This window comes from Camelina sativa, chromosome 13, assembly GCF_030686135.1.
Source record: "Camelina sativa cultivar CO46 ecotype springtype chromosome 13, ASM3068613v1".
NCBI classification, from domain to species: Eukaryota; Viridiplantae; Streptophyta; class Magnoliopsida; order Brassicales; family Brassicaceae; genus Camelina; species Camelina sativa.
This window is the reverse complement of record NC_141892.1, coordinates 21033052-21060068: the sequence shown is the minus strand read 5'-3', so window position 1 is coordinate 21060068 and position 27017 is coordinate 21033052. Positions and strand designations below refer to the sequence as shown.

The 27017-nt window shown below is 35.4% G+C and overlaps 6 protein-coding genes across 8 annotated transcripts; 3 read left to right on the top strand and 3 right to left on the bottom strand.

The window, feature by feature from the left end:
* On the top strand, nucleotides 1-4011 carry LOC104737039 (putative aquaporin NIP5-1). 2 transcript variants are annotated; one of them, XM_010457134.2, is made up of 4 exons: nucleotides 1-892; nucleotides 2743-3163; nucleotides 3361-3422; nucleotides 3519-4011. In XM_010457134.2, exons 2-4 carry the CDS (start codon nucleotides 3047-3049, stop codon nucleotides 3712-3714), a joined length of 375 nt encoding a protein of 124 aa, XP_010455436.2. In that variant the 5' UTR covers nucleotides 1-892; nucleotides 2743-3046; the 3' UTR covers nucleotides 3715-4011. The 2 variants fall into 2 exon arrangements, with proteins under 2 accessions (XP_010455436.2, XP_087337729.1); XM_087481603.1 differs by lacking the exons at nucleotides 3361-3422; nucleotides 3519-4011 and having other exon boundaries at nucleotides 510-892; nucleotides 2743-3042.
* Nucleotides 4012-4542: 531 nt separating this feature from the next.
* Nucleotides 4543-6833, bottom strand: LOC104737038 (uncharacterized). 2 transcript variants are annotated; one of them, XM_010457132.3, is made up of 9 exons: nucleotides 6384-6833; nucleotides 6138-6270; nucleotides 5951-6039; nucleotides 5725-5863; nucleotides 5564-5638; nucleotides 5316-5437; nucleotides 5170-5245; nucleotides 5025-5084; nucleotides 4543-4921 (listed from the first exon to the last, which is right to left on the bottom strand). In XM_010457132.3, the coding sequence occupies exons 2-9, from the start codon at nucleotides 6225-6227 to the stop codon at nucleotides 4772-4774; spliced, it is 801 nt and encodes a 266-aa protein (XP_010455434.2). In that variant the 5' UTR covers nucleotides 6228-6270; nucleotides 6384-6833; the 3' UTR covers nucleotides 4543-4771. The 2 variants fall into 2 exon arrangements, with proteins under 2 accessions (XP_010455434.2, XP_019090673.2); XM_019235128.2 differs by lacking the exon at nucleotides 6384-6833 and having other exon boundaries at nucleotides 6138-6373.
* Nucleotides 6834-11995: 5162 nt separating this feature from the next.
* On the top strand, nucleotides 11996-14295 carry LOC104737036 (protein BEARSKIN2-like). The gene is made up of 3 exons (XM_010457130.2): nucleotides 11996-12502; nucleotides 12680-12957; nucleotides 13558-14295. The coding sequence occupies exons 1-3, from the start codon at nucleotides 12337-12339 to the stop codon at nucleotides 14134-14136; spliced, it is 1023 nt and encodes a 340-aa protein (XP_010455432.1). The 5' UTR covers nucleotides 11996-12336; the 3' UTR covers nucleotides 14137-14295.
* Nucleotides 14296-14395: 100 nt separating this feature from the next.
* LOC104737037 (chlorophyll a-b binding protein CP26, chloroplastic) lies at nucleotides 14396-16224 on the bottom strand. Its single transcript, XM_010457131.3, has 6 exons — nucleotides 15612-16224; nucleotides 15447-15531; nucleotides 15313-15363; nucleotides 15094-15214; nucleotides 14844-14978; nucleotides 14396-14771 (listed from the first exon to the last, which is right to left on the bottom strand). Exons 1-6 carry the CDS (start codon nucleotides 15802-15804, stop codon nucleotides 14511-14513), a joined length of 846 nt encoding a protein of 281 aa, XP_010455433.1. The 5' UTR covers nucleotides 15805-16224; the 3' UTR covers nucleotides 14396-14510.
* Nucleotides 16225-16605: 381 nt separating this feature from the next.
* On the bottom strand, nucleotides 16606-17432 carry LOC104737035 (uncharacterized). The gene is made up of 3 exons (XM_010457129.3): nucleotides 17207-17432; nucleotides 16963-17113; nucleotides 16606-16868 (listed from the first exon to the last, which is right to left on the bottom strand). Exons 1-3 carry the CDS (start codon nucleotides 17355-17357, stop codon nucleotides 16775-16777), a joined length of 396 nt encoding a protein of 131 aa, XP_010455431.1. The 5' UTR covers nucleotides 17358-17432; the 3' UTR covers nucleotides 16606-16774.
* Nucleotides 17433-17726: 294 nt separating this feature from the next.
* Nucleotides 17727-25351, top strand: LOC104738353 (isoleucine--tRNA ligase, cytoplasmic). Its single transcript, XM_087481601.1, has 25 exons — nucleotides 17727-18431; nucleotides 18514-18579; nucleotides 18662-19183; nucleotides 19552-19665; nucleotides 19825-19922; nucleotides 20334-20412; nucleotides 20509-20667; nucleotides 21038-21127; nucleotides 21208-21341; nucleotides 21646-21805; nucleotides 21939-22022; nucleotides 22114-22323; nucleotides 22439-22564; nucleotides 22655-22792; nucleotides 22886-22989; nucleotides 23087-23150; nucleotides 23363-23451; nucleotides 23561-23702; nucleotides 23793-23856; nucleotides 23964-24031; nucleotides 24189-24311; nucleotides 24466-24531; nucleotides 24614-24755; nucleotides 24835-24926; nucleotides 25023-25351. Exons 1-25 carry the CDS (start codon nucleotides 17898-17900, stop codon nucleotides 25122-25124), a joined length of 3570 nt encoding a protein of 1189 aa, XP_087337727.1. The 5' UTR covers nucleotides 17727-17897; the 3' UTR covers nucleotides 25125-25351.
* Nucleotides 25352-27017: the final 1666 nt, after the last annotated feature.

Genomic DNA, 27017 nt, shown 5'->3' with positions numbered 1-27017 from the left:
AAGATATTGGAGTTGACTTTTTTTTTTTTATGTATGATATTTTTTTGGGTTCAATGCATAATAATCTGCCTTTTCTATATAAATACACAAACACATATAAATATAACATAAGCTCAAAGACTAACCAAACCCATCATCTATCATCATCTTCATACAACTTCTCTATATATATCTTTCTTCAGAACCTCAGTTTCAAGAATCTCTATGTGTTTTTTGTCTCTGCTTTTTATAAGATTCGGTTTCTGAGTTTGGCTTCTTCTTTTTTGTGAGGTGGCTATCTCGTTCTTATTCTTCTTGAAACGTAGTAACAGCTTTATAAAAATCCTTGAAAGCATGTAAAGTTAAGTCCTAGATCCATTTTCGTCTCCTTCCTTCAAAAAAAAAAAAAAAAAAAAAGTTTTTGATCGATTGATGAGTTTTCTCATTTATTGATCTTTCTAGTAGTTTTAACTTGTGTTTTGGTGAAACCGGTCCTGGCGAAGTTTAAAACTCAAGTGTAAACCCAAATTTATAAAAACTTTCAAATCATGTAAATTTCGTCTCTATCAATTTATTGCCCTACCCCAAGAAAAAAAAAACCAAAAAAAATTAGTATTTAGAATTTATTTTCAACAACATACAAAAAAAAAAACCCAAAAAAAAAAAAAAGTTGGAAATGGCTCCATCGGAGGCTGAGGTGGGTTCAGTAGTGGTGATGGCTCCTCCAACCCCGGGTACGCCGGGAACGCCGGGAGGACCGTTGATAACGGGAATGAGAGTGGATTCAATGTCGTTCGATCATCGGAAACCAATGCCTCGATGCAAATGCTTGCCTGTGATGGGATCAACTTGGGGTCAACATGACACATGCTTCACCGAGTTCCCCTCTCCTGATATCTCCCTTACTCGCAAGGTTAGTCATCTGACTCATCTTCCTCTTTTTATATAGTATAGTTTGTAACACATCCTTCTTTTGTATTGATATATTTTAAAAATTTTATCCAAATCACCGTAAAAATATACATATCGACTAGAACTTGTATGGTTTGTGCTAATATCGTCGTTATGTTATCCGAATTCATAACCACATATTTTATATTGTTGACAAAAAAAAAAGCAAATCATCTTCAAAATTATATATATTAGTTGAAAAGTGTCATCAACAGTTTATGAAAAAAAAAAATTGATTACGTTGATCAGCTTTTATTAGATTTCGAGGAACCCTTTGCAAGTCTGAAATTTATAATACTATTATAAAGTAAAGATATTCTCATATTATATTGTATTTTAACAATAACAAATCCAAATATTTGGTCCCTCGGAATCCACGTTGGGGTAAAATAGTGAATAAACGAGTTAGACCAACTGGGAAACTCATAAACCGATCGTAAATTTATGATTTTTTTGTAAGCTTTACCAAAAGATAACATTTCTTTATTCTTGTAACCGATTTTTATCATATACATACTTTATTAAGATATTGAAAAAGATCATAAGGTGTTTACGTCACACTTGGAGGAGATTGTAACACGACAAGAACTAGCAGTTCGCAACCGAAAACTAAATCTGAACTGGCAAATAGAAAGAGGGTGATATAATTAAATGTAAAATCACAAAATAAGTCTAGATAAATTAATAGTATATAACTCTAATTAAGGCCCACTCGAACTCAACTTAATTTATTCAATGGACCACCACCGACTCTCCTCATATTTGAATTTTTTTTATGGATTGTATATTGATTTTGTGACAATGATATTCATAGTCTTGACTGCGATAACATTAAATTGGTTTATTGAAAATTAAACAAGTTGCATATATAATTAATTTTTTTTTGAGAAACGGTCACACAAGTAATTAGAATTTAATGGGTTTTGTTTTGTAATGACGAATACGAATTAGTTCTATATATATACTAGTGTATTACATCAAAATTTATTTTGCCTTTATTATTGTGAAAGACTTTTTATGTTACGTAAGTATGGTTTTTGGTTAGGTCTTTTTGATTCATTTAATTTTTATGATCGTTTTCTTTTGGGTGTATCCATGACGGAAGCAGTCAGCCACGGTATGTATCTTTCTTTAGCGCAATCCACGGCTCTTGTCCTTCTATCATTAACCAATAATTTTTACCCTCTAGAGTAATTCATTCTAAGTCATGTTTCTAAGAATTATAGTTGTGAACTGATATTCTTATGATTAGTATTAATTAATTATGATTCTCGTTAACGTGGGCGTAGGTATGGACAGATCATACGCTACATACTAACCGTTGACTGTATTTTGCTGAATACTAAATAACTAATGATAAATTAGACACCAGAATGAAACTAATTTAATGGTCTTTCTAGTGATTATGTGTATTTTACTTGGAATTAGGAAAATTTCGCGTATCTTTATCTTCTTTGACACAAACTTTTATCCCTTAGATATTTTAATTATTTTGTATCTTTCTATATCAAGTGATTTTCATAGATTACATAATACTCATTCTGGTTACAAAGAAAATGTCATTTTGACACATTTATACAAATTCTTTTTTAAAAAATTATCTCTATTTAATAAATGGTTAACAAATTAAATTCAATGAAAATGGTTTACGGGTAAACAAAAATTTAGCATTAAAACACTCTTTGGAAATATAAAATGACACTATTCCTGAAACAAAAAAAAATATTTCTCTAAAATAATATTTTTGTGAACCCGTGGCATTTTGTCTGTAGCATTTGCTCATCATTGTTATCTTTTATGTGTGTTATGCAGCTTGGAGCCGAGTTCGTGGGAACATTTATCCTGATATTCACCGCAACGGCCGGTCCAATCGTGAACCAGAAATACGACGGAGCTGAAACCCTAATAGGTAACGCGGCATGTGCGGGACTCGCAGTGATGATCATAATACTCTCAACGGGTCACATCTCAGGGGGCTCATCTAAACCCATCACTGACCATAGCATTCGCAGCTCTAAGACACTTCCCTTGGGCACACGTGCCGGCTTACATAGCAGCTCAAGTCTCAGCTTCTATTTGCGCTTCATTCGCACTTAAAGGAGTGTTCCATCCTTTCATGTCCGGTGGTGTCACTGTTCCATCTGTTAGCCTTGGACAAGCCTTTGCTCTTGAGTTCATCATCACTTTTATCCTCCTTTTCGTTGTCACTGCCGTCGCCACTGACACTCGTGCCGTAAGTCTCTCTTTCTTTTTGCATGTTTGCAGTTCAGTAATTTTTTTTCTTTTTTTTTTTTATAAGAAAGATTTTTCATGCATGATATATATAAAAAAAAGTTCATGAAACAGTTTAAGAAACACAAAGCCACTGATAATGATTTCTGTAGCTAACCCTAATGGAGTTCTCTTTTCTTGATTGGGTTTAATGAGCAGGTTGGAGAATTGGCTGGTATAGCTGTTGGAGCCACTGTCATGCTAAACATTCTTGTTGCAGGGTATGTCCACATCAAACGCTTTTTAAGCTTCATATTTTAAAGAATCATGCATTGCATTTAAATAAAGTTTCTAAAGCACTTGGGAGTTTTCAACAGGCCATCGACTGGTGGATCTATGAACCCAGTAAGGACTCTAGGACCAGCCGTTGCATCAGGAAACTACAGGTCACTCTGGATTTATCTAGTGGCTCCTACACTCGGTGCTATAGCCGGTGCAGCTGTCTACACAGGTGTCAAGCTTAACGATAGCGAGACTGACCCTCCTCGTCAGGTTAGGAGCTTTCGTCGTTAAGTGAGTAAGAGACTTGTTTACAAGTCTTTTGCTTTGTATACTGTTTACTGTATGATTATGTAATGATATGATGAAAAGCTTTTGGAAGCTTGTGTGAAGAATAAAAGGCGATATGACTATAAGTCCGCGCTCGGCATCGGTTTATATTGATGCGAACTTGTCGTGTCATTGTAAATTGTGTCTGTGTAATAATACACTTTTACGTGTGGTTTGTGTTTCTTTGTTGGTTTGCTGTTGTATGTTACCTATATGAGACAAGGCTCTTTTTATTAATAAAAGCTATTTGTGTGCGTGTAAGAGGTTTTCGAAACATTGTTTACAACAACTTTTGAATGCACAATTTCTAATATTTTCGATTATTTTATCAAAATGATTGATAGTTTTCTGTTTTATATCTTGTATAAATGATAACTCCTGAGATGGAAGTATGTGTGTGCGTGCAATCACATCATAAAAGCTAAACAAAATTGTTTAATATGGTACAACAATATAGCCTAATGACTAATGAGTGCATACAGCAGAGAAATTAAACACTGCATAGTTTAGTAAACAGTGGTGATGGTGAAGATAGCAACCTTACAAATAATAAGTGACATTGTAGAGTGACACTATTAAACAGAAGAGCCACAAAAACGAAAATTTGTAACGGGTATTTAACATTCATCACCACCATATTTGATTTGATATCTTCAACTCTTTTCTCAGTCTTTTATGTCTCTGTTTTGGTAAAAGGAAAAGTGTTGATGACTAGTTAAGTAGTAAGCCATTTCGGTTCTACACCAAACCGAATCTTGCCATTTGGTAACAGTAGCATCTTTGAAGATTGAGTGACGTGAAACACTGATTCTGATTCTAACTTTACAAGTTGAATACCTAAGAAAACAGCTGAAAGGTTTGAAAATATACAAATCTAGCTTGTTTGGACATTCTTGTTCATAAACCCAAAAGGTATCAAAGAACAATCACAACATGAATATCAATCAACTTTTCATGGACAGATCAAAGTGAATGCAATCGAAAATCTTTTCCAGGTCAAGCAGAGCTTTCTAACCGTCATTCACTGTTTCTTCACTGCCGATGTTTTCGCCTTGGAGAGTGTTTTGATCATTCCTTTGGTGATTTTCCAGAACCAAATGAGATTCATCACTGCTAGAGCCGGTGGTATAGTAAGAAGGCTGTAAAATCCCAGTGGAAACACTTGCTTCACCTGCAACGCCAAACCAATCCTTTAGATACCTTTCAGATTCATGTGTCTACTAATATCTTCCTCGTTGGTTTGTTTTACTCATCAAGCTCAGGATTGAACCTACCTGATGGAAATGGAGGTACATGTGAACAAAGAAGTAGACGAACAATAAGATCCTCGCAACCTGGAAAACAAGCAGACAGAGACATTCAGTTTATTTTTTTTCCAAACACTACAACACAGATACGTTTTAGTCTAACTAGTAGTACCAGCCAACCCAGGAACAGGGCAATCCCGTTGAGCGTGTAAGCCTTGGAGCCTTTTTGACCACTAGTATCCAAATACCTGCCATTACCACAATTGATGTTTAGAGGCAGCCACTAACATATATTTGTGAAGGGAGTCAGAAACTTACCACCGTAGATTAACAAACGGAGTTGTGGCCTCTGATAAGAGAACTATGAAGATGTAGAACTGACTTTGCCCACTTGTGACAGAAAGAATGATTGCGAACATCGACAAGAAATGATGAAACACCTTAAACAAGTAACAATGAAACAACACCATTAGCTAATACCAATTCCATTCAGCCAAACCGGAATTAAATGCCAACTCTTATCAACCTTCATTAACAAATATGGAAAATATTATATGATGCCTTACGTATTCAATACCACCAAGAGCTGGGAAATGCCAAAAGATCATTGCCAAGTCTGATAGAAAATAGCCTAAGGAGATCTGCAAAAAGACCAAAAGACATAAGAGACGATCTCACTCACTACCAGTTGTTGAGATTCTAGAGAGACTTCTTCCAGAGAACTAACCCCCATTACAGATTCTGATAACTTCGTTGTACTATTGATGACTGCATCACCATGAACATTCTCATCAAACTGTTCAGATATTACCAAGAGATAGATTGAAGCCACAGAAGTCAAAACAGCATGAAAGGTTGAGAATCCCCTGTGAGAAGAAAGCACTAGCTCAAACACACAAACAAACAAAAAGAAGATCAACAAACTCAAAATAAGGGAATAATCTAAAAAAAACCTATTGTTCCATTCCATTCTAACTTTACTGTCGAGTTTTCCATAAACACCAAAGAGCAATGGACTTATGAAACGAGTCAAGTCATAAACCTTCAAAAAAAAAACAAAAAAAAAAAAAAAGTTACAATCTTGCATCATCATCAACATAGACCTTAAAAAAGATAAGGGTAAAATCAAAATAGGCTTACGATTTTGCACATGAGAGCACCGGAACAAATCGAAGCAAGCAAAAGGAGTTGTCTTGAAGAGACCAAAGCAGCATCGGAATCGTTCGTCATTTAAAGATTCAAGCTTTTGATTGGAACAATGAGTCAAACAGAGCTAATTGGATACAAAGAACAGAACCCAGAATCAAAAACTTATGTGTTACAAAGAATCGAAAAAGGTGAAACCTTATTCGAAAACCTAAGAGATGCGGTCAAAAGGATTAAAACCTGAAGGGAACAAGAAGATGAGGAAGGAAGGGAAGGAATCAAATCTCTCTCGCTTTCGTTCGTTCGTTCGATAATGGTCCCGCGCCTCAATTACAATCTCAGATTGTCAAAGTTTCAACCTTTTTTTTTTCTCTCTCTCTCTCTCATGGGAATCAAATTTGTTTTTACTGTATTTGGGTTTTGCTTATAAATTTGCTTTGTAGCACCAAAAGATGTAATTTTTATGTGAAAATTTTGGAGGAAGTTGGGAAATTTTGAAAAAGGAGCATTTAATGTGTACCAAAATGAGGTGGATGGTTTTGTTAAATACAGACGTGGGTTGGTTGAATTGGACATAAATATGAAAAAGTACCATTTTTTTGGTTTTTTTTTTTTTTTTGACCATTCTAAAAGTAAGAAGATGTACAAATGGGAAATATATTGTTTCGATGTTGACTGACCAACTGTAACAAAGAAAGATTCTCTCAATTTTTATTGTTGTGTTTGAAGGAAGGTGTTTTTGTGTGTGGGTAAGGTTTTATGTGAGGTTGAGTGAGTACATGGAGATGTGTTGTTTGATGGAATCCAATTGCTACGTTGAGTTTTTTGTATTTAAAAATTAAAACTCATCAACCAAAGTTAACACGAGGGATCGATCTATCTGTCCCTTAGTAAACTTACATTGAAGCAGAGTCGGTCCAACGTTATAGAGAGTAACCCTATTCAAAACTAAATCTTTTTATTATCATTTTTCAATGTTATAAACTCATAAACGGAAAAAAAAACTATGTTCTCAAATTGATGGTTCCTGGAAAAATTCTGACATTAATTCGGACGTGGGGTGGTGGTGTGATAATGGTCATGAGAAGACCCTTTTATTGGGTGAGCGAAGTCTTCGGCGAAGTCCTTCCCCGCTTCATGCAGAGTGCGAGGCTTTGATTTGGGCTATGGAGTGTCTCCTTGCGAACGGATTAGCTAGTCAGTGCTTTGCGACGGAGAGTGCAGAATTAGTAGCGATGATTCAAGCTCCTGAAAATTGGCTTGCGTTTTCAAATCTTTTAGACGATTTCCACTTGCTGAAGGCGACCTTTCCATTATTCTCCTTGTCCAATATTTCTCGTTCTTCGAATCTGAGGATGGATTGTCTCGCTTGGTCGTCTAGATATCTTGTTTCTGCAACTTCCTTTGTAAACACTTTTCCACCAGAGTTCTTTTCTAATTAATGTTTGGTTGACAAAAACAAAAAAACAAAAAAAACTTAAGAAATTCAATGGTAATGACTAATAAAAATATTAATCATTGAAACCAAAAAAAAAAACTTCTAGAATCAAATCTCATCAATTAATAACAATTTATGTCAAAACGAAAGAAAAAATCAAAACTAAAATAGTGGCTCATAAATTTTTGGACCATAGTCCTTGGCTAATGTTGCTTATGCTCTTGAATTGAATCTCATTCTAAGATCAATATAACTTAGATGACCACACAACCTAAATAAATAATTTAGACTCATCTTTACGTACTATAATTTTTTTTTTGGGTGAAAACTCATGGGTCATGGGTATATTGATCTATTATCTTTGCTCATATATATATATATATATATATATACTAGAAGTCATCTCGTGCTATGCACGGATTTAGCGTATAATGTTGTTCAACTTTAGTAATTTGGAAATTATTATTTTTATTTGTTTACTCAGAAATGGTTATTATTGTGATTTTAAAAATATACTGATCATTTTAGTTTTTCTGGATTGATTTGTTTGGTGTTACTTGAGTTTTCCTTTTATATAGTGTTAGACTATTTCAACACATGAACAAAATTTTGATTGCATAGTAGAGTGTGTAGTTTTTTCTTCCTTTAGATTTTTAATACATATTAGAGCATGTACATTGGTGAGAGACTCATTAAGTTTCTCATCATATAAAATTATTTTTAAATGTAGAGAAATTTGAGAACATCTTTCTAATATTGTACGTCTTTTGGTGATTTTCTCGTCAATATAATATTTTTATTTTTAATGTAACTTAATATTTGTAATATAATTTTATTTGAATACTTATGATGTTATTAAAACATATTAATATGCTTATTAATTATATTTAATTTTATTAAGTAGTTATATTTCATATCATATATGTATTATCAATAATAAAATTATATATATTAATATAGTTTGTGAAAGTTTCACAATACTAAATTATATGTTAAACCTTGAGAACCGATTTTCCCTTTTTCAATTATAATAATATTATTCTTTTTTCATTTATTTTAATTATTAGAAACTCTATGATGGTTTAAAACTTACACTAATTTTTGTATGAGTATAAACATGCAATGGTTTTATTTCATCATCATCATATATGCAATTGAATAAAATGAATAATCATATTTGTCGTATGTACTTAGAAGACAAACCGTAAGATATTATAATGTCAAATTTCATAATAATAATATTTCTTAGAAAGTAAACTATTATATGTGAAAGTGGAAAAATATTATAGGAATTTTTTGTTCTTTTATTTCTAAGATGGTTAATTCTAAAGCTATTTGATACTAAGATTCTTAAAAATATATGATACCAGTATACAATTAACATATATTACTCAAAACTATAGAAGTCAAATTAATCATATATAGTATAGAAAAATGCAACTCATATCATACTATGATATAAAAAGACATCACAAGCTTAACAACATGATTTTTTAATGACAGTAAACATACAATTTTCCTTTTTTAGAATAGTTTTAAATACATTCTTTTTTGCTTAAAGATGACGACTACTAAGAAATTAAATTTACAATGGAGAAACTCATATGCATCGTCCAATAAGAAGAAGTTTTATCCTGCTTTACCACATGAATGTCCAAAAAAAAAGAAAAAATTGAAATTCTAAAATATAAGAAAGGACATACATAAATTGTATGACATCCATAATTCCTGGACCAGAGCTCATGGAGAGTAGGAAAGACAACATAAACACTCTAATGAATAAATAAATTTGTCTCGCATAATTTTTTTCTATGTAGTATTAATGTGAACAATAAACATGATAACCTGCAAAAATAATTTAAAGATTATTCAAGATACCTATTGAAATTTGGAAAGATATATAAAAATAATATAATTCTTTATCTGAACCTAATGACTGAAATTAAATAATAATAACTGAAAATTGTTTTAAAAGGAGAGTAATTAGAGATTGAATTCTAATTTCATGGAAAACGGAATGATTCTACTTTTATAGAAAACAAATTGGTAAGGTCTAATGGGAAATAAATGAGTAAGTATTTCTCAAATTACTTACGGAAAACATCCTACCATTAGATTATATAAGATTAAAGGCCATAAACTAAGCGTATATGAAAATCCAAAAATTTATGAATTTATAAGAGAATTTTGAGAACACATAAATACCCCTCATTCTAACATAATCTAGAATCATTTCTTGTCCATGAATTATTTATAAGATTGAAACCCAGAAATAAATTTTATACATAACTTAGAATCCGTTTTTGCCCTGAATCATACATAAGATTGAAACCTGTAATTTCAAAATTTTAAAATTTCAAAATAAACTATAATTAGTTTTTTCCTAGGATGAAATGTAAAGAGTTTTTTTGTTTGTTTTATAGGCCTCTAATTATTTATGTCCAAAGTACAAATGAATTTAATTAATTAGGTCCAAACAATAAAATAAAGACAGGTGTTAGAGAGATAACATGCCAAGTGTTATCTCCTTAGCAAAAACTGAGAAAAACCTTTTCATATTATATAAGATATATATAGAAGCATATTAGCATATGTATTAACAAGAAGATATGAAAGGGTTACTAAAATATAAACAAGTACTCTTGCCGTACTAATTAAGATATACGAAACATCGTTATCCCATTACGCCGCTTTTACTTCTTCATAAGTTGGTGCATAAAGTCACAAAAACCCAATTTTTGCATGTGAAAATTCTTAGGAGATCGATCCTAATAAAATTAAGTCTTTTTTTTTTTTTTTTTTGACAATCAAACCTCATATATTAAGTTATCGAAAATGACCATATTCGAGAGAGAGAGCCAATCAGGTACCGACGAGTTTACATGGGAAAAACAAAAACCTCGTACCTTTGTGCATTTCACAAGCTTATTAGCACGAATATTATCGTCTCGAGAAAATATCTAATACTAAAATTAGTAAAACGATCTCTGAAATGAATAAAGTTATTCAATTCTAATGAAAAGGTTGTTCAATCTTCGATATTAGACGTTATCGTTTGGAAGTATGAACAATCTGTGGCAAAAAAAGCTTTAGGCCAATCAAATTACGTCTAGAATGTTATAACTTCATTTTCCCTTTTGTATCATCATAGTAATATGGACCTCAGTATAAAAAATTTATGGTTTTTTACTTTTTTCTCGACGTGAGTTGCAACGGCTGTACCACCCATCAGCTAGCCTACATTCTTCATGTATATAGTCTATAGAGTGCATACTTCTTTGAAATATACAATTCGAAAACCACGAACGGTATAATCCGAGTAGGTTTGAACAAAACTGTAACCAAAATAGCATCCATGAACATATAAAACTATAACAACACTAGACTTATTTTAGGCTTCTAGCAAAATCCGAGTATATAGATGAAGCTTCTAGCAAAACCTCTTCTGCTAAACTTTAGTAAAAGGATTGATTTATATAAATATCAAGTTGATGGAACTGCCATTACTTTGCAAATCTAACCACAAAAAACATTTGAATTATAATCATCTTAGCCTCTAAGAGAACATTTCTTCACAATTTTTACTACTTATTTTTTTTTCCTTTTATTTGTCGATTTTCTTTTTCTAGTCCCGTTTTCGTTAGAATTGTATTTGATTTTGTCAATAATCGACATTCTATTCGCTTCTTTCCTCGAGAGAAGTTTGCGATTGTTCATGTATTATATTCTTAGCTAGGAGTTTCAATGTTACTAGCTAGTGATCATGTGTTTCCATCTGTCTTGATGTTTAATCACTTCGCCACAACTTGTAGGTTCACAATCTATTGTTGTTACGGCCATTATTAATCATTTAGTTCATTCATATTAGAAAACTATATCGTATACCTACATATATAAATATGTATGTATTTATTGCTTGCTTGAATCAATGTATCAAGTTAACAAAACAGATAGGAAGCTTGCAATTTAGTGAAACGAATGAAATAAATCAGAAAGAATCGGAGGTCATAGGTAGCCACATGTGCGTGAAAAAAGCCCTAAACTTGGCCACTGGCCAATGCATGGCATATTCATATAATGAACCTCCATGATTCAATATACATTCTATTTAATATTACATATCTCTCTGTATATTCTTCGTCTTTCATATTCATCTTAATTGCTAAACTAGCTAGGTGTATACGTAAACATGGACCGTATGATCAGAGTTGAAGATCCCTATATCCAAATGGGTCTTTTTTCTCTAACATTTTCTTTCTCCAAAAAAAAAAACCCTTGCTTACGGAACAATCAAAAATTGAATACGATGGTTAATCATACTAATAGTTTAGTGTTTATAATTTCGTCCCGGGATCGTTCATAAATGATGTATAAGTCAACATGGCGTAGAGACACATGGAGCAGTCGATTTTACGCAAGTGTACCACACGATGCAACATAAGGCGCGTAGAGACATGATATTATATCATAAAAAGTCATATTAATCTCCGGCGAGTCTTGCTTTTTACGATAGCTTTTTGAGCACCTCCGTCGCCGTGGTCACCGGCCGTCAACTTCACCATCACCATCACCACCAACATGCATCATCATCGTACATTCATATAACCCATTTAATAAACTCCGTTGACAATTACGTGTAAGTGTGTATAAATATATAATCAAGAACTTGTAGCTGCTTCGAAAGAAAGGCAGTGGTTAGTTGTTTTAAGACGCTGTCTTTAATTGGAGACAAGAGAAAGAAAACGTAAATTCGAAATGGGTTCGTCGTCGAACGGAGGAGTGCCACCTGGTTTTCGGTTTCATCCGACCGATGAAGAGCTTCTCCATTACTACTTGAAGAAGAAAATCTCTTACCATAAGTTTGAGATGGAAGTCATCAGAGAGGTTGACTTAAACAAGCTTGAGCCTTGGGATTTACAAGGTAATCTTTTACTTATTCAACTCATTAATCAAGAACATATCACAATTCATTGCTTGTTATTAATTGATATCATATTTTGAGATCTTGATAGCTCTCCTCGACGACTTATTGATCATTGGATACTATATACATGACTATTCCAATTCTCTAAATTTGTATGCTATCTTTGTTTGGCAGAGAGATGCAAGATAGGGTCAACGCCGCAGAACGAATGGTATTTCTTCAGTCACAAGGACAGGAAATATCCGACCGGTTCGAGGACAAACCGTGCTACTCACGCAGGGTTCTGGAAGGCGACGGGACGTGACAAGTGCATAAGGAACTCTTACAAGAAGATAGGAATGAGGAAGACACTTGTGTTCTACAAAGGAAGAGCTCCTCATGGTCAAAAGACTGATTGGATCATGCATGAGTACCGTCTTGAAGACGCTGATGATCCTCAAGCCAACCCTAGTGTATGTCTTTTATTTGAGCAATCTTTGCAAAATCTTTGAATTATTATATAGCTTGTTATCATTAAAAACATCATTCGAGCAATTAACAAGTGCAATTGCACAAAGTCTTTGATTTCTACCAATATCTTTATCCAATATCAAATTTATAAAATTGCACACCGTAAATAATTATTTTTTCATAAAATTGAATTTAATTTGTAGATTGGTTGGAATTGAAGGATATGCAATTTTTTTTAGCAAGTACATTGGAATATTTATAGCTTACTGTTTGTATATATATATTTTTAATCCATATTTCTCAAATTTAACCTTACTCAATTCATTTAAAATTGTGGAGTTCTAAAAATGAATTTGGTGGGAAAGATTGATAAATTTTGTACATAATTGGTCTTATTATGTAGTGGTAATTTTTTTTTTCTTTTTGTGTTAAAGGGCTTTTACTGTGGTTTTTTTTTTTTTGGTAAAATTATAAAACAGAATAACATTTGTAACTGTATAAGAGTTGCAACTATATATGATGAGTTAAATTCAAGAGCTTGGTTATGAAAACGTTGTATTTTATTTAATCCATTTGTAACATTATATTGTATGATATTGTAGGAAGATGGATGGGTAGTTTGTAGGGTGTTCATGAAGAAGAATTTGTTCAAGGTAGTGAATGAAGGTGGCTCTAGCATTAACTCCTCGGACCAACACATCCACGATGCATCCAGCAACCACACGCTTCAAGCTCGTAGCTTTATGAACCGTGACAGTCCATACCAGCTAGTACGTAACCACGGAGCAACGACCTTTGAACTCAACAAGCCTGACCTTGCTCTTCATCAATACCCACCAATCTTTCACAAACCACCCACACTTGGATTTGACTACTCTTCAGGACTTGCAAGGGACTGTGAGAGTGCAGCTAGTGAAGGGTTACAATACCAGCAAGCATGTGAGCCTGGTTTAGAGGTCGGTACTTGTGAGACAGTGGTTAGTCATAATCACCAACAAGGTTTAGGTGAATGGGGGATGATGGATAGGCTTGTGACTTGTCACATGGGAAATGAAGATTCCTCTAGAGGGATTAGGTTTGAGGATGGTAACAATAATTCTTCTTCTGTTGTCCAGCCAGTTCCTACCACGAACCAGCTTACGTTACGCAGTGAAATGGATTTCTGGGGTTATTCTAAATAGATGTCTATATGTCTTATGAAATTATGACTATATAAGTGTTGGTATATGTGTGTGTGTTATTGATTACATGTTTTATTTATTGGTTGGAAGCAAATTGCTTTACAAAACCTAAATCTTATATATACTGTTGAAATGAATAAGAACATGATTTATTCTACTCATTGTTTTTCTTTTGTTTTGCAAAGCAATGCAAAGCTATTAATATGCTACAAGAACTTGAGCCTACCATGAGTCATTAGACAGGTATCCTTAGAAAGTATGATATAAAGCACCAATGAAATATATCAAGAAGATTCAGATGAAAGTTTATAACATTGTCAAAAGAAGGTTCCAATCGAACAAAGTTTACATTTTGGAAGCTCTTAGAAAATGGCTTAGAGAGTAGGAGCTCTCTCGGCAGTTCCAGCGATAACGGTAAGCAAATTGTTTCCGAAAGGATCACTGAGATGCTGTGCAAGGTTCTCAACAGGACCTTCACCAGTAACATAAGCTTGGATGAAGAAACCGAGCATCGCAAACATGGCTAATCTCCCGTTCTTGATCTCTTTAACCTTGAGTAGTGCTCCTTGCTCAGGGTCCTTAGCAAGTCCCAGAGGATCAAATGGACCTCCTGGGTGTAGCTTGTCCTCAAAGTCCTGTCAGATATTAGCATTTCAAGTTTAGTCATTTTCCTATCTAAGTCTAGCTAAGTGTAGAGAGTAATGTACCAATCCGTTGGTGATTCTGTAGTACTCAGCTCCACCGAGGAGAACAACTTCAGCAACTACGGCGAGAACAAGGTTGATTGGGATGTTCTTGCCAAAGTAGTTCAATGTGTTTCCATCAAGAAGCAAAGCACCGGTCTGCATTGTTATATACCAATAAAATTCATCCCATCACATCATAACACATTCTTGCTTTGCTATATAGAATCTAAGGCAATTGGATGTTCATAAAGATGAGAAGTAGGTAAGAAACCTTGAACCAGACGGCTTCAGGACCACAGTTAGCACCGTATTTGTTTAAAGCTTCAGGGATGATGAAACCAGCAGCTCCCAACATAGCCCATCTCGCGTGGATCAATTCAAAGGCTTGGTATCTGCAACCACATTCATTACACGACCAATCTTAATGAAGAATTCGATACCTTGACATGGAAACAAAGTAACAGGTTTAGGTTTCAAAGAATCTGCTTACTTAGCAAAGTTCTCAGGCTTCTTGCCAAGACCAAATGGGTCATAACCATAACTGCAAATTCAGACCAATGAACCATAAGCACAGAAGCCAAACGTAAAAAAACATACAAAGAGAGACATGAAGAAGTGTCTTACTCTCCAGCAACTTCACCGTTTAAGTATTCTGGGATCTCTGATCTGTCCAAAAGACCATCGGGCAAGAAAATTCTCCTGTCAGGACCTGCATAAGAATCACAATTTGCAAACACATTCCATAGAGAAACAGAGAATCTTGAAAGGAGTGTAGAAGAAGACACATACCATACCACTTGGCGAGCTCGTCGCTAGTCTCAGAGATGGCCTTGGACTTAGGAGGAGGAGCAGGCTTTTTCTTAGAGAAGAGAGCAACTGTCTTGAACGTGGCCGGTCTTGAAGCCAACGGAGCAGACGATCTTGAAACTGCCCTGAAGTTAAGGGGAGTACCAAGCATTTCCGACACACCCAAAGACGCCATCTTTTTTTTTTTTGGTCCAAAGTTTCAAGCTTTACTCTGGTTTAACACTAGGGAGGAGCTAAGTGAAAGAAGGAAGAGACGAAACTGGTGCTATAAGGTGAAAGGGTAGGATTCGTTTAGGATTTTGATTGGTCTGAATTGAAAATGTGAAATATGATTCTTTGCTCTGATTGGTTTGTGGATGCTGATGTGGCTTTAAGATGGGTTTTTGTTGGATAATCTATTTTATCCATATCCCTCTGTTTCTTCTCTTTTGTGTGGCTTAGCTTTCACCAAAACTACCAACTGTGTTACAAGAATCTCAAACACATGAAATCTTAACAGTGAAGTGTCATCCACAAGCCTTCCACAGTCTTTACTTGGGATTTTCAGTAAATTCCTTGGGTCATTAGGAATCATTGTGGTCCTGTGGACGCCCAAACTCAACGGTTCTATTTTCTCATGGGACTATCTCTTTACATCAAAATAAAGAATTGGAGCATGGGACATCTGGATTTCATCGAAGCATCAGACAGGTCCCGAAAATGAACAAAAGCCTTTTGGAAAGAACTTCCCGCAAAGTCGACCACAAGTAAAGCATTTGGATCGAAACACAAGTGATCTACTGACTTAGTTAGCACAGTGTTCATACCTGGTGGAAGCGAATCATAACAAATTTATGCCATTGGCCCTAGAGATGAGATGAGATCACTGTGCCATTAAGCAATGGCAGGTTCTACTTTTTAAAATTGGGTTTCTACCAAAAGCTCATAAACAACAACTTAAAGAGAAACCAGAACTACATAACCAGAATGATAAATCTGCCATGTAAAATTACGTTCTTTATACCATAACCAATTGTACAAAACGAAACCAGATTCACTAGCCCCGGCATCTCTACTACATTCTTGATCTAAAGAACATACCAACAACACTTAACATTTACTTGGCAGCTGCAATGAGCAACAAGCTAAAACCATACTAATGTTCATCATTTTATCCACTTGTCGATTTCTTTCGTAGTAGCTTTCACAAGCTTCTTGGTACTAACAACAAGTTCATCAATAAGAGAATCAACTTCATTCCTGTCAACAATTCAACAAGTCCCAAATCATCATCATCCGAAGTCTTAAATCACTAAGATTTATAAAAAAAAAAGACTAAATTTTTATAACTCACAAAGATGGCTTCCCAACGTTATAATAAGAACGAGAGTGATCATAAGCAGCTCCTCTTCCAACACCATAGCCAAAACCTACACCAATTCCACAACCAGCTCCAAACCCTAAACCAAACTGTAATCCAGGCACTCCTGGTCCGAATCCTACACCTGTTTCCATCAAATCTCTCTACTCAGTTTATCTATAAAAAAACAGCTTCGAGCGATTCGTAACTCTGTTCAATCGAAATTAGAAATTTTTACCTCCGATAAGACCGGCACCGAAACCGACTCCGCAACCAAAACCGAGTCCAAAGGCTGGACCAACATTTCCAACGTCTTTGATTCTAACTTGAGGAAGTTTCCAGAGCAATCCCTTGTCATCGTCTCCGCTTCTTCTTCTTCTGCTACTCATCGTCGTCCCCCACTCTCTCTCTCCGTCGCTCTTTCTCCGTGGATTTCGCTATTACATTACTTTAATTGGGCCTAAGGCCCATTCCTTGTTTTTATAGGCTCGATTGTTTTTCTTAGGGGTTGGTGGGCATTTCCGGTTAATTTGGATTTATGAAAAATCTTAGCCAAACTCAAACCGAAGTTAATTTGATTCGGTTTTAGTTAGGTTTGAATTAGTTTGGTTCTGTTTCAATTCGTATTGGTTTAGTTTGGTTTTATTTCAATTAGTTTGTGTTCCGGTTGTTGAACGTTGGTTACTTGGTTTCCTCTCGTTTAATTCAAAGACGATTGAAAAAAATAGAGTTGCAGAACATAAATGGGCTTGCTTACTAGCTTAAAAAAGCTTCACCCCGGCCCAATTAAGAAGGTTAAGAAAAGAAAAACTTACAAAACCTTCATCTTCAAAAACGTTATTAAGACGATTGATATCATTCGTTTGCGCCGAACTAGGAATCTGCAGAAACCCTAATTTCGTGAGGAGTTTGATTCATCAGTTTCCGCCATGGAAGAAGTATGCGAAGGCAAAGAGTTCTCATTCCCTCACCAAGAAGAAAACGTCCTCTCGTACTGGACTCAAATCGATGCTTTCAAGACTCAGCTCAAACGCACTGAGAATCTCCCTGAGTACATCTTCTACGATGGACCTCCGTTCGCCACCGGGCTTCCTCACTACGGTCACATCCTCGCCGGTACGATTAAAGATATTGTGACTCGGTATCAGTCCATGACTGGTCACCATGTCACTCGTCGCTTCGGATGGGATTGTCATGGTTTGCCTGTCGAGAACGAGATTGATCGGAAGCTGAACATTAAGAGGAGAGATGAAGTGCTTAAGATGGGGATTGATAAGTATAATGAGGAGTGTAGGAGTATTGTGACTCGTTATGTTACTGAGTGGGAGAATGTTATTACTAGGACTGGGCGTTGGATTGATTTCAGGAATGACTATAAGACTATGGATTTGCCTTTTATGGAGAGTGTTTGGTGGGTTTTTGCTCAGCTTTTTGAGAAGAATCTTGTTTACAGAGGCTTCAAGGTTTGGTTTGCCTTCTTCTTCCTTGCATTGTTTGAATTTGGTGAATAGAGATTCTTATTGTTGACTCATTACTTGATTGCAGGTTATGCCGTATAGTACTGGTTGTAAGACTCCTTTATCTAATTTTGAAGCTGGTCAGAACTACAAGGTGTGTGCTTCAGCTTTTGCTAATGTTAAATTGTCTTTTGTTGTATAATTTGATCTCTGATATTGGTAGAATGGGTGTACAGGACGTACCTGATCCAGAAATTATGGTGACTTTCCCTGTTATTGGGGATCAAGATAATGCTGCTTTTGTGGCATGGACTACTACTCCGTGGACTCTTCCAAGCAATCTTGCTTTGTGTGTCAATGCAAAGTTTGTCTATGTGAAGGTTCGTAACAAGAACACTGGAAAAGTGTATGTTGTTGCTGAGTCTCGGTTGTCAGCTCTTCCCACTGATAAGCCCAAGACCAAGGTAAGTAATGGACCTGCTGGTGATACCAAGAATGCAAATCCTAAAGCGAAAGGTGCTAAACCTGAGAGTGCAGCTGATTCTTATGAAGTTTTGGAGAAATTTAATGGAGCTTCTTTGGTTGGGAAGAAGTATGAACCTTTGTTTGAGTACTTTAGCGATTTCTCAAGTGAGGCCTTTCGAGTAGTAGCAGATGATTATGTCACTGATGACAGTGGTACTGGTATTGTCCACTGTGCTCCTGCCTTTGGTGAAGATGATTATCGTGTTTGTCTTCAGAACAAGATAATTAAAAAGGTTAGATTTGACTACACCCTCTTCCTTATCACTCCGTTAAAATAGAATAAGATAGAAATAGAATTAAAAAGGTTCGTCATGACCGTAGTTAACGTAATAGAATTTCTATTCTATCTCTCTTCCTTTGTTTCAGTTTCTGACCACATGACTAGAAAATATAATGTAGTGTCATTCAGTTGGGGTTTAGTTGATCTTAGATTTTGGGTTGGTAATTACGTGGGATTTCGTAGAAATGCTCATTTGTTGTTACTTATTCTTCTGCTTAGGCTTATAGTATCGTTTAAGTACCCATGCCTGTCTACTCTACTAATTTTGCTTCATCTCATTGTGTTAAACATACTTGTATATGATTTTATCCGTCCTTGCAGGGTGAGAATTTAGTTGTTGCTGTTGATGACGATGGGTTGTTTACTGAGAGAATTACTGGCTTCAGTGGCCGTTATGTCAAAGATGCAGACAAGGATATTATTGAAGCTGTTAAGGTGATTACTGATGCCTAATGTTTTTAGCCATGATTAGTCGGTTAAGATTATAATGATTTGTCATGTTTCTTAGAGAACTTAAGTGCATTTTGAACCATTGGATTGTTTTACTGTCGGTGATTTTTTTATTTATGAAGTAATATTATTTTGTTATATCAGAACAAAGGCAGGCTTGTGAAAACGGGGAGCTTTACTCACTCATATCCATTTTGCTGGAGATCAGACACCCCTCTCATATATAGAGCAGTTCCGAGTTGGTATGCTTCATGTTTCATATGAGCTTGAGTTAAGGTCTTAGTAGTTGGATCATTTAGTGCTAGTATAGTGAGGCATTTTGTCTCTTTAGGCCTTTCTAACTTTGGCTTTAAAGATGTAGGATTTTTTCCTGTACTAGTTCTCTTGGGATAAATGATAATCCTAAGATTTTTCACATGATTATATCGGGCAGCCCCTTTTTGGAGCTTTATAAGCTATCTTTGTGTATATCACCAAACTTTATATGATATTTTGATTTCCCATGTTTCGTTTATCTATTTTAGATTTCATATGTAGGAGTATCTGACCTAAATGGCACGTAGAAGAAATTAGCAGAAATATGATATGAACGTTGATCTGTCTTTTTCATGTGTGGTTAGGACTTTAAAGTTTGTTTCTGGTTGACCTGTTAGGTTTGTGCGCGTGGAGCAAATGAAAGATAAGTTGTTAGAAAGCAATGAACAGACGAAATGGGTACCTGATTATGTGAAGGTTAGTAGAAGAAAGGATCAGTACTCTTGGGTATATATTACTAGTGCGTTTAGATAAGTGTCTATGAAATAATTTCTCGATTAATCTGCAATTCAGGATAAACGTTTTCACAATTGGCTCGAAAATGCAAGGGATTGGGCTATCAGTCGAAGTAGATTCTGGGGCACACCTCTTCCGATATGGATCAGCGATGATGGGAAGGAAGTTGTTGTCATGGATTCCGTGGAGAAGCTTGAAAAGCTCTCTGGTGTCAAGGTCTCTTCTTTTGTTGTTTGCATTTCTTCGTTTTATGTCTGTCTCTCTTTCTGCTGTAAATACCTATCATGCACTCTTGGAAGATAAATTGGTTAAAATAAAATACATCATAATATCAGCATATAGCTCACTGAAGCTTTGGAAAGTCTACTGTCACGATCTCGGTTCTTCTATATGGAACAATTGTTTTGCTGGATAACTCAATATTCCGTCTGATATCTGACTAGATATTTCTAGAAGTCTTCGTTATATGTTCTGTTCACTTTAATGACATCCTCTGGGGGTTTGTTCTTTTTTTTTTTTCTTGCTGGAGTATGTAGTTATCAAAAAGTCTGACGCTCATTTGTTTTTCTGATGATTTATGGTGAAGGTCTTTGATCTGCATCGTCACCATATTGATCAAATTACAATCCCATCAACTCGCGGCCTTGAATATGGTGTGCTCCGTCGTGTAGAAGATGTAAGATGGATCCAAATTCTTTCATTAATCAGATAATTCATGATTGTTTGGGGTGTTACGATTAAATCACGCTGTTGCAGGTTTTTGATTGCTGGTTTGAGAGTGGGTCAATGCCTTATGCATATATCCATTATCCATTTGAAAACAAGGAGCTATTTGAGAAGAACTTTCCTGGTCATTTTGTGGCTGAAGGGCTTGATCAAACTCGTGGATGGTATGTCATTCCACTTTTTGACTGTGGCTAGAAATATAAGCCGTTATATTAGTTAAGCTTTAGCAATTAAAAACCATATCATTTTAGTTCTCAGGGTTTGTTCCGTCCGTACTGTGTTGGATGATTTTAATTACGCTGAATGATTCCACTTAATTAAGTAATGAGTCGAAGCTAAAGGAAGTTGTGATAAGTTTACTATGAATTGTGATTCTACAAGTGTTTTAACAAATGCATCATAAGCAATAATTCTTTTCTACTAATTAGGCAGTGAATAGTATATAAACTTTTGGTTTGGTCTGCACAGGTTTTATACTCTTATGGTGTTATCTACTGCATTATTTGGAAAACCAGCGTTCAAAAATCTGATATGCAATGGTCTTGTGCTTGCTGAGGATGGAAAAAAGATGTCTAAGAAATTACAGAATTACCCACCACCTTTGGAAGTCATAGATGAGTATGGGGCTGTAAGTTTTCCCTGTAATATGCTCTTATACTGCGTTTTGAGTTTTTTTCCCAATGTTCTCTAGCTATGGAAATCTTAGCAGCGTGTGTATAACTGTATATCATAACTTAGTGACTATATGTAAACCTTGACAGGATGCTGTGCGATTGTACCTGATAAATTCTCCAGTTGTACGTGCTGAGCCACTACGGTTCAAAAAAGAAGGAGTACTTGGTGTTGTGAGTGATTTTGGTGTTTAACTTTCTTGCTGCTTATTGGAGTAATTTGTTGTTTGTCTGAATTTTTCTGGTCCGTATTGGGATTCACTAGGTCAAAGATGTTTTCCTTCCATGGTACAATGCATATCGGTTCCTTGTTCAGAATGCAAAGAGACTTGAGACTGAGGGTGGTGCACCCTTTGTTCCTACTGATCTGGCAACTTTACAGTCGGCAAACGTTCTTGATAAGTGGATTCACTCAGCTACGCAAAGTCTTGTCCGTTTTGTTCGTCAGGAGATGGATGGATATCGGCTTTACACTGTAAGTTTTTTACATGTAATTTTCAGCATGAAATGGTGTTTGTATTTAGATAGACGTTATTAATTTCTCGTGGTATCTCTAACATCTTTTTTTTGTTCCTTTTCTTTTTTTTTAGGTGGTTCCTTATCTCTTGAAGTTCCTCGACAATCTCACTAACATATATGTTAGATTCAACCGCAAGAGGTTAAAAGGCCGTACAGGAGAAGATGATTGTCACACTGCTCTTTCAACTTTATTCAATGTATAGTAAAAATAGTTTGCAGGGATACTTTTTTTTGCATAGTCATCATCATTTGATCACTTATTGTAACTAATAATTGACTATTTTCAGGTGCTCCTTACTTCTTGCAAAGTGATGGCCCCTTTTACACCTTTCTTCACTGAAACTTTATACCAGAATCTGCGGAAAGTGTGTAAAGGTTCTGAGGAAAGCATTCATTACTGCAGTATTCCACAAGAGGAAGGAACGGTAAGAATCAAGTCCACATCTTTAATATCCAGGGATAAAATACAAAATTTCTGACTTTTTGCTTAATTATATTTTCTTCTTGTGTTTAAACAGAGCGGGGAGAGGATTGAGCAAAGTGTTACAAGGATGATGACAATCATTGATCTCGCTCGGAACATTCGTGAGCGTAACAGACTACCCTTGAAAACTCCTCTAAAGTGAGTGTTGGTACTTTATTTTTTTTCAGTTTCCACGTTGTTATTAGCCTAAAACATGAAAACAAATTCATACATGTTTGTCCTTGTTGTATATCAGGGAGATGATTGTAGTCCATCCAGATGCAGAATTCTTAAATGACATAACTGGAGTACTAAGAGAGGTCTGTGATGTTACGGAACAGTAGTTTATCTTCTGGAAGTTTTAATCAATTATATTATATATATGAATTGTTTTTGAGATTGTTGGTGAGGACCATTTGAAATCAGCAAATGATAGCTATGTGGAAGAGAAATGCTCAAGGGTCCAGAGTCCTTAGGCTTTTCACATCAACTATTGATACGTAGGATTTATCTGTCTGATTTTGCATTGCAGTATGTCTTGGAAGAACTTAACGTAAGATCTCTTGTATCATGCAATGATACTCTGAAGTATGCATCTCTAAAAGCGGAACCAGATTTCAGGTTAGTTAAGGTTTCTTCCTGTGTTTTTCTTTTAACTGTCAAGCTCAATGTGCTTTTTAGCCTTTCTGAAAGAAATGTAGAGTGAAATTTTACATGTTCATTCCTGCAGTATATTGGGAAAGCGACTTGGAAAGTCGATGGGCCTTGTTAAAAAGGGAGTTCAAGAAATGTCTCAAAAAGATATCTTAGCATTTGAGGAGGCTGGGGAAGTTACTATTGCTGACCACTCGCTAAAGCTAACGGATATCAAGGTCTTGCGTCTCTGGTGTTTTCCTGTGCGATAGCATGAAGAATATGTTGTTACTTGCTAAATTCTGACACATCTTTCATATGTTATTCAGATTGTCAGGGTTTTCAAACGCCCAGAAGGTTTGAAAGATAGTGAGATTGATGCAGCTGGAGATGGTAAGAATCATAAGTAACTACCACTTCTCTGTGGTCAATTTTATGTCAATCTTGATTCAGTATATTGGTAAGGATAAATATAATGTTTGATTTTGTTCATGGTGCAGGTGATGTTTTGGTGGTTCTGGATCTACGAGCAGATGATTCTTTGGTTGAAGCAGGTGTTGCCCGAGAGGTAAATATATATAACATAACGTCTAGATGAAACAAAAGCAACACAGTTTCTTATAACTTGTATATTTTCTTTGGGTTTCTTTTTTTCTGTATCTGAATATTCTATATCAAGATAGAGCAGCTGTTGTGCTCATGAGCTTTCTTTCCCCGTGTTATAGATTGTCAATAGGATCCAGAAACTACGGAAAAAGTCAGGTCTGGAACCAACAGACTTTGTGGAAGTGTACTTTGAATCATTGGACGAGGATGAATATGTCGCGAAACAAGTTATTCACTCTCAGGTAACTGGTTTTGGTTTGTTACTCAATTCATGTTAACTTAAGTTCTACTTGAAATTTGCTTCGCCATGGGATTAAACGAAAATTTATGTTTCCAACATGAATATTATCAACCACATGCCTTACTTCTGTCGCATCATTCTTGTTTGTTGGACAGGAACAAAACATTAAGGATTCAATTGGCTCCCCTTTGCTTCTGTCTACTTTAATGCCATCACATGCAGTAAGTCATCAACACTCCCATATCTACTTTTTTTTGGCACAGCAGAAGCATAATGTTTATCCTCCTATCGTTTATATAACAGGTCATAATAGCCGATGAGATATTTACCCCAAAAGAAACATCAGATGAGAGTGCCAAAAAGGTTCCAAAGTTGTCATATAAGATAAGTTTGGCCAGACCGGCTTTAAAGTTCAATGAAGAGGCTGTTCTTGCGTTATACTCAGGTGAGTCACCATCTCGTTACAATGGATGTCTACCATCAGTTCTCTTTTTCTCTTAACAAGTCTACACTATTGGTTACAGGAGATGTGAAGTCTGCAACCGGGCTTGAAACGTACTTGTTATCAAGGGATCATTTGAGTTTGAAATCAGAGTTCCAAGCTGGACAAGGGAAGGTTTGTTTGTGCCACTCAGAATCCTGATCGTTAGTTACGCTTATTGATAACCCAAATTGTTATAGTTTATTCACTTTCATGTATCTTTTATGGTAGATAACTGTGAGCTGCATCGAGAACCTGCCTGCTGTGACTGTTGTTCTAGGAGAACATCTACATTTGAGTGTCGGCGACTTGCTAAGCAAGAGGAACGCATAATCCCTCCCTCGGTTTTGTCTGATTGATTGTGGTGACTCAGGGATTTATTTCGACGGTTAAATTGTCATATTTTTCTTCTTCCATATCTTACCTTCAAGTGTTTCTTTAGATTGTTGCATATTTTTCTTCTTCCACATCAGTGTTGAGACTCGGTATTCGTTCTATTTGTACAATATTATTATACTCGGTATTCGTTCTATTTATATGTGATGAGTCCAGTGACCAAAGTTGAACTTGGAATTTAGAACAAAGAAGACGCTTGGATATCTAAAATTTCCTTGTGAAAATTGACTTTTTGTTTATGTTTTCATACATTTTTTTTGGTAACATTTCGCCTGTTCGTTATCTAATCGCTGCGATAGCGACGGTGACCAAAAAATAAGACATCGACAAAGGCAAAAATCAAGTTGATCTGAAAAAAATACAGTCGCAGGAGATGGAATTTTCGTCGCTAGTTCCGGAGAAGCTGCCGCTGTTATTTATAGCGACTGATAAACTGTGCAAAAACCAATCGCTGCGACTAAATTGAAGAGGGATCTAAGATTCTCTCTTATTTTCTTATACTTTTCTAGTTTCTATCCCTGTCGCAGCGATGAGGTGCCGAATAGGGCCATGTCGCATGCTCGTTATATAATCGCTGCGATAGCGACGGCGACCAAAAAATAAGACGTCGACAAAGGCAAAAATCAAGTTGATCTGAAAAAAATACAGTCGCAAGAGATGGAATTTCCGTCGCTAGTTCCGAAGAAGCTGCCGCTGTTATTTATAGCGACTGATAAACTGTGCAAAAACCAGTCGCTGCGACTAAATTGAAAAGGGATCTAAGATTGTCTCTCTTATTTTCTTATACTTTTCTAGTTTCTATCGCTGTCGTAGCGATGAGATGCCGAACAGGGCCAATATAAATTAAAGGCGAAGCGCTCTTCCATGAATCCTCCGCATTGAACAAGAGAGAGATCCAGGAAAAACCAGTACAATCCCAAAGAAAGAAACCCAAGATCCGGAGATTGCCATCTCAGATCTGGAAAATCTTGGTCCAGCAAAACAAAATCAACCACAAAGGATCTCAAGTCGAAATTCACCCACATCAAATCCCGACCAAACCGAATCACATAAAGAATCAAAAACATCCGAAGCCGAAACACATAGCAAACGAGAGAGAGTTTTTCTCGAAATAGACTGCTATATTTTATCACGTATTTGTAACTACATTTGACATAAATGCAAATGTAAAACTAAATAAAATATTAATAATAATGTTGTTCCGCATATATAGTTATAGTTATTTTAAATAAACAAACTTGAATATCTAACAACGAAAAATACATAACGAAAAAAATATATAATTGTATAAAGTCTTCTTCTCCCTAAGTTTGGGTTTAAACCTAGATAGGGATGGTTAGTGATGTTAAGATGGATCTACCATGTCCGTTAAAACCCTGTCCATTAAAATCTGCCCATTTAGTACTATGCTCTTTTAGACCCTTTTATATGTTACCCATTTAGTACTATACTTTCTTAGACCCTTTTATATGTTACTTATTTAGAACCCTGTCCATTTATTTTTGTTGCTTTTACAAGTACCCATTTAGGCCTTTATGATTTTTTTTTCTACAGTAATTTTTTGAACAGAGTTTAATCTGTTGCAAAGTTATAACATGTCCTGATGTCCAAAACGAGTTTGTTGCAAATTATAATAGTTAAAATTATAATTTGTTGCAAAGTTTAAAATTATAATATGTTTGAAAGAGGAACACAATACACAACAAAGTAATCAAACTACCAATGTAACCAAATACAAACATCTTCACAAATCACAAACCAAACTCATTACTAAAAACAAGTCTTAAATCTCCTGATGACTCCATGTGTTTTGAGAATCCTTTTCATCAT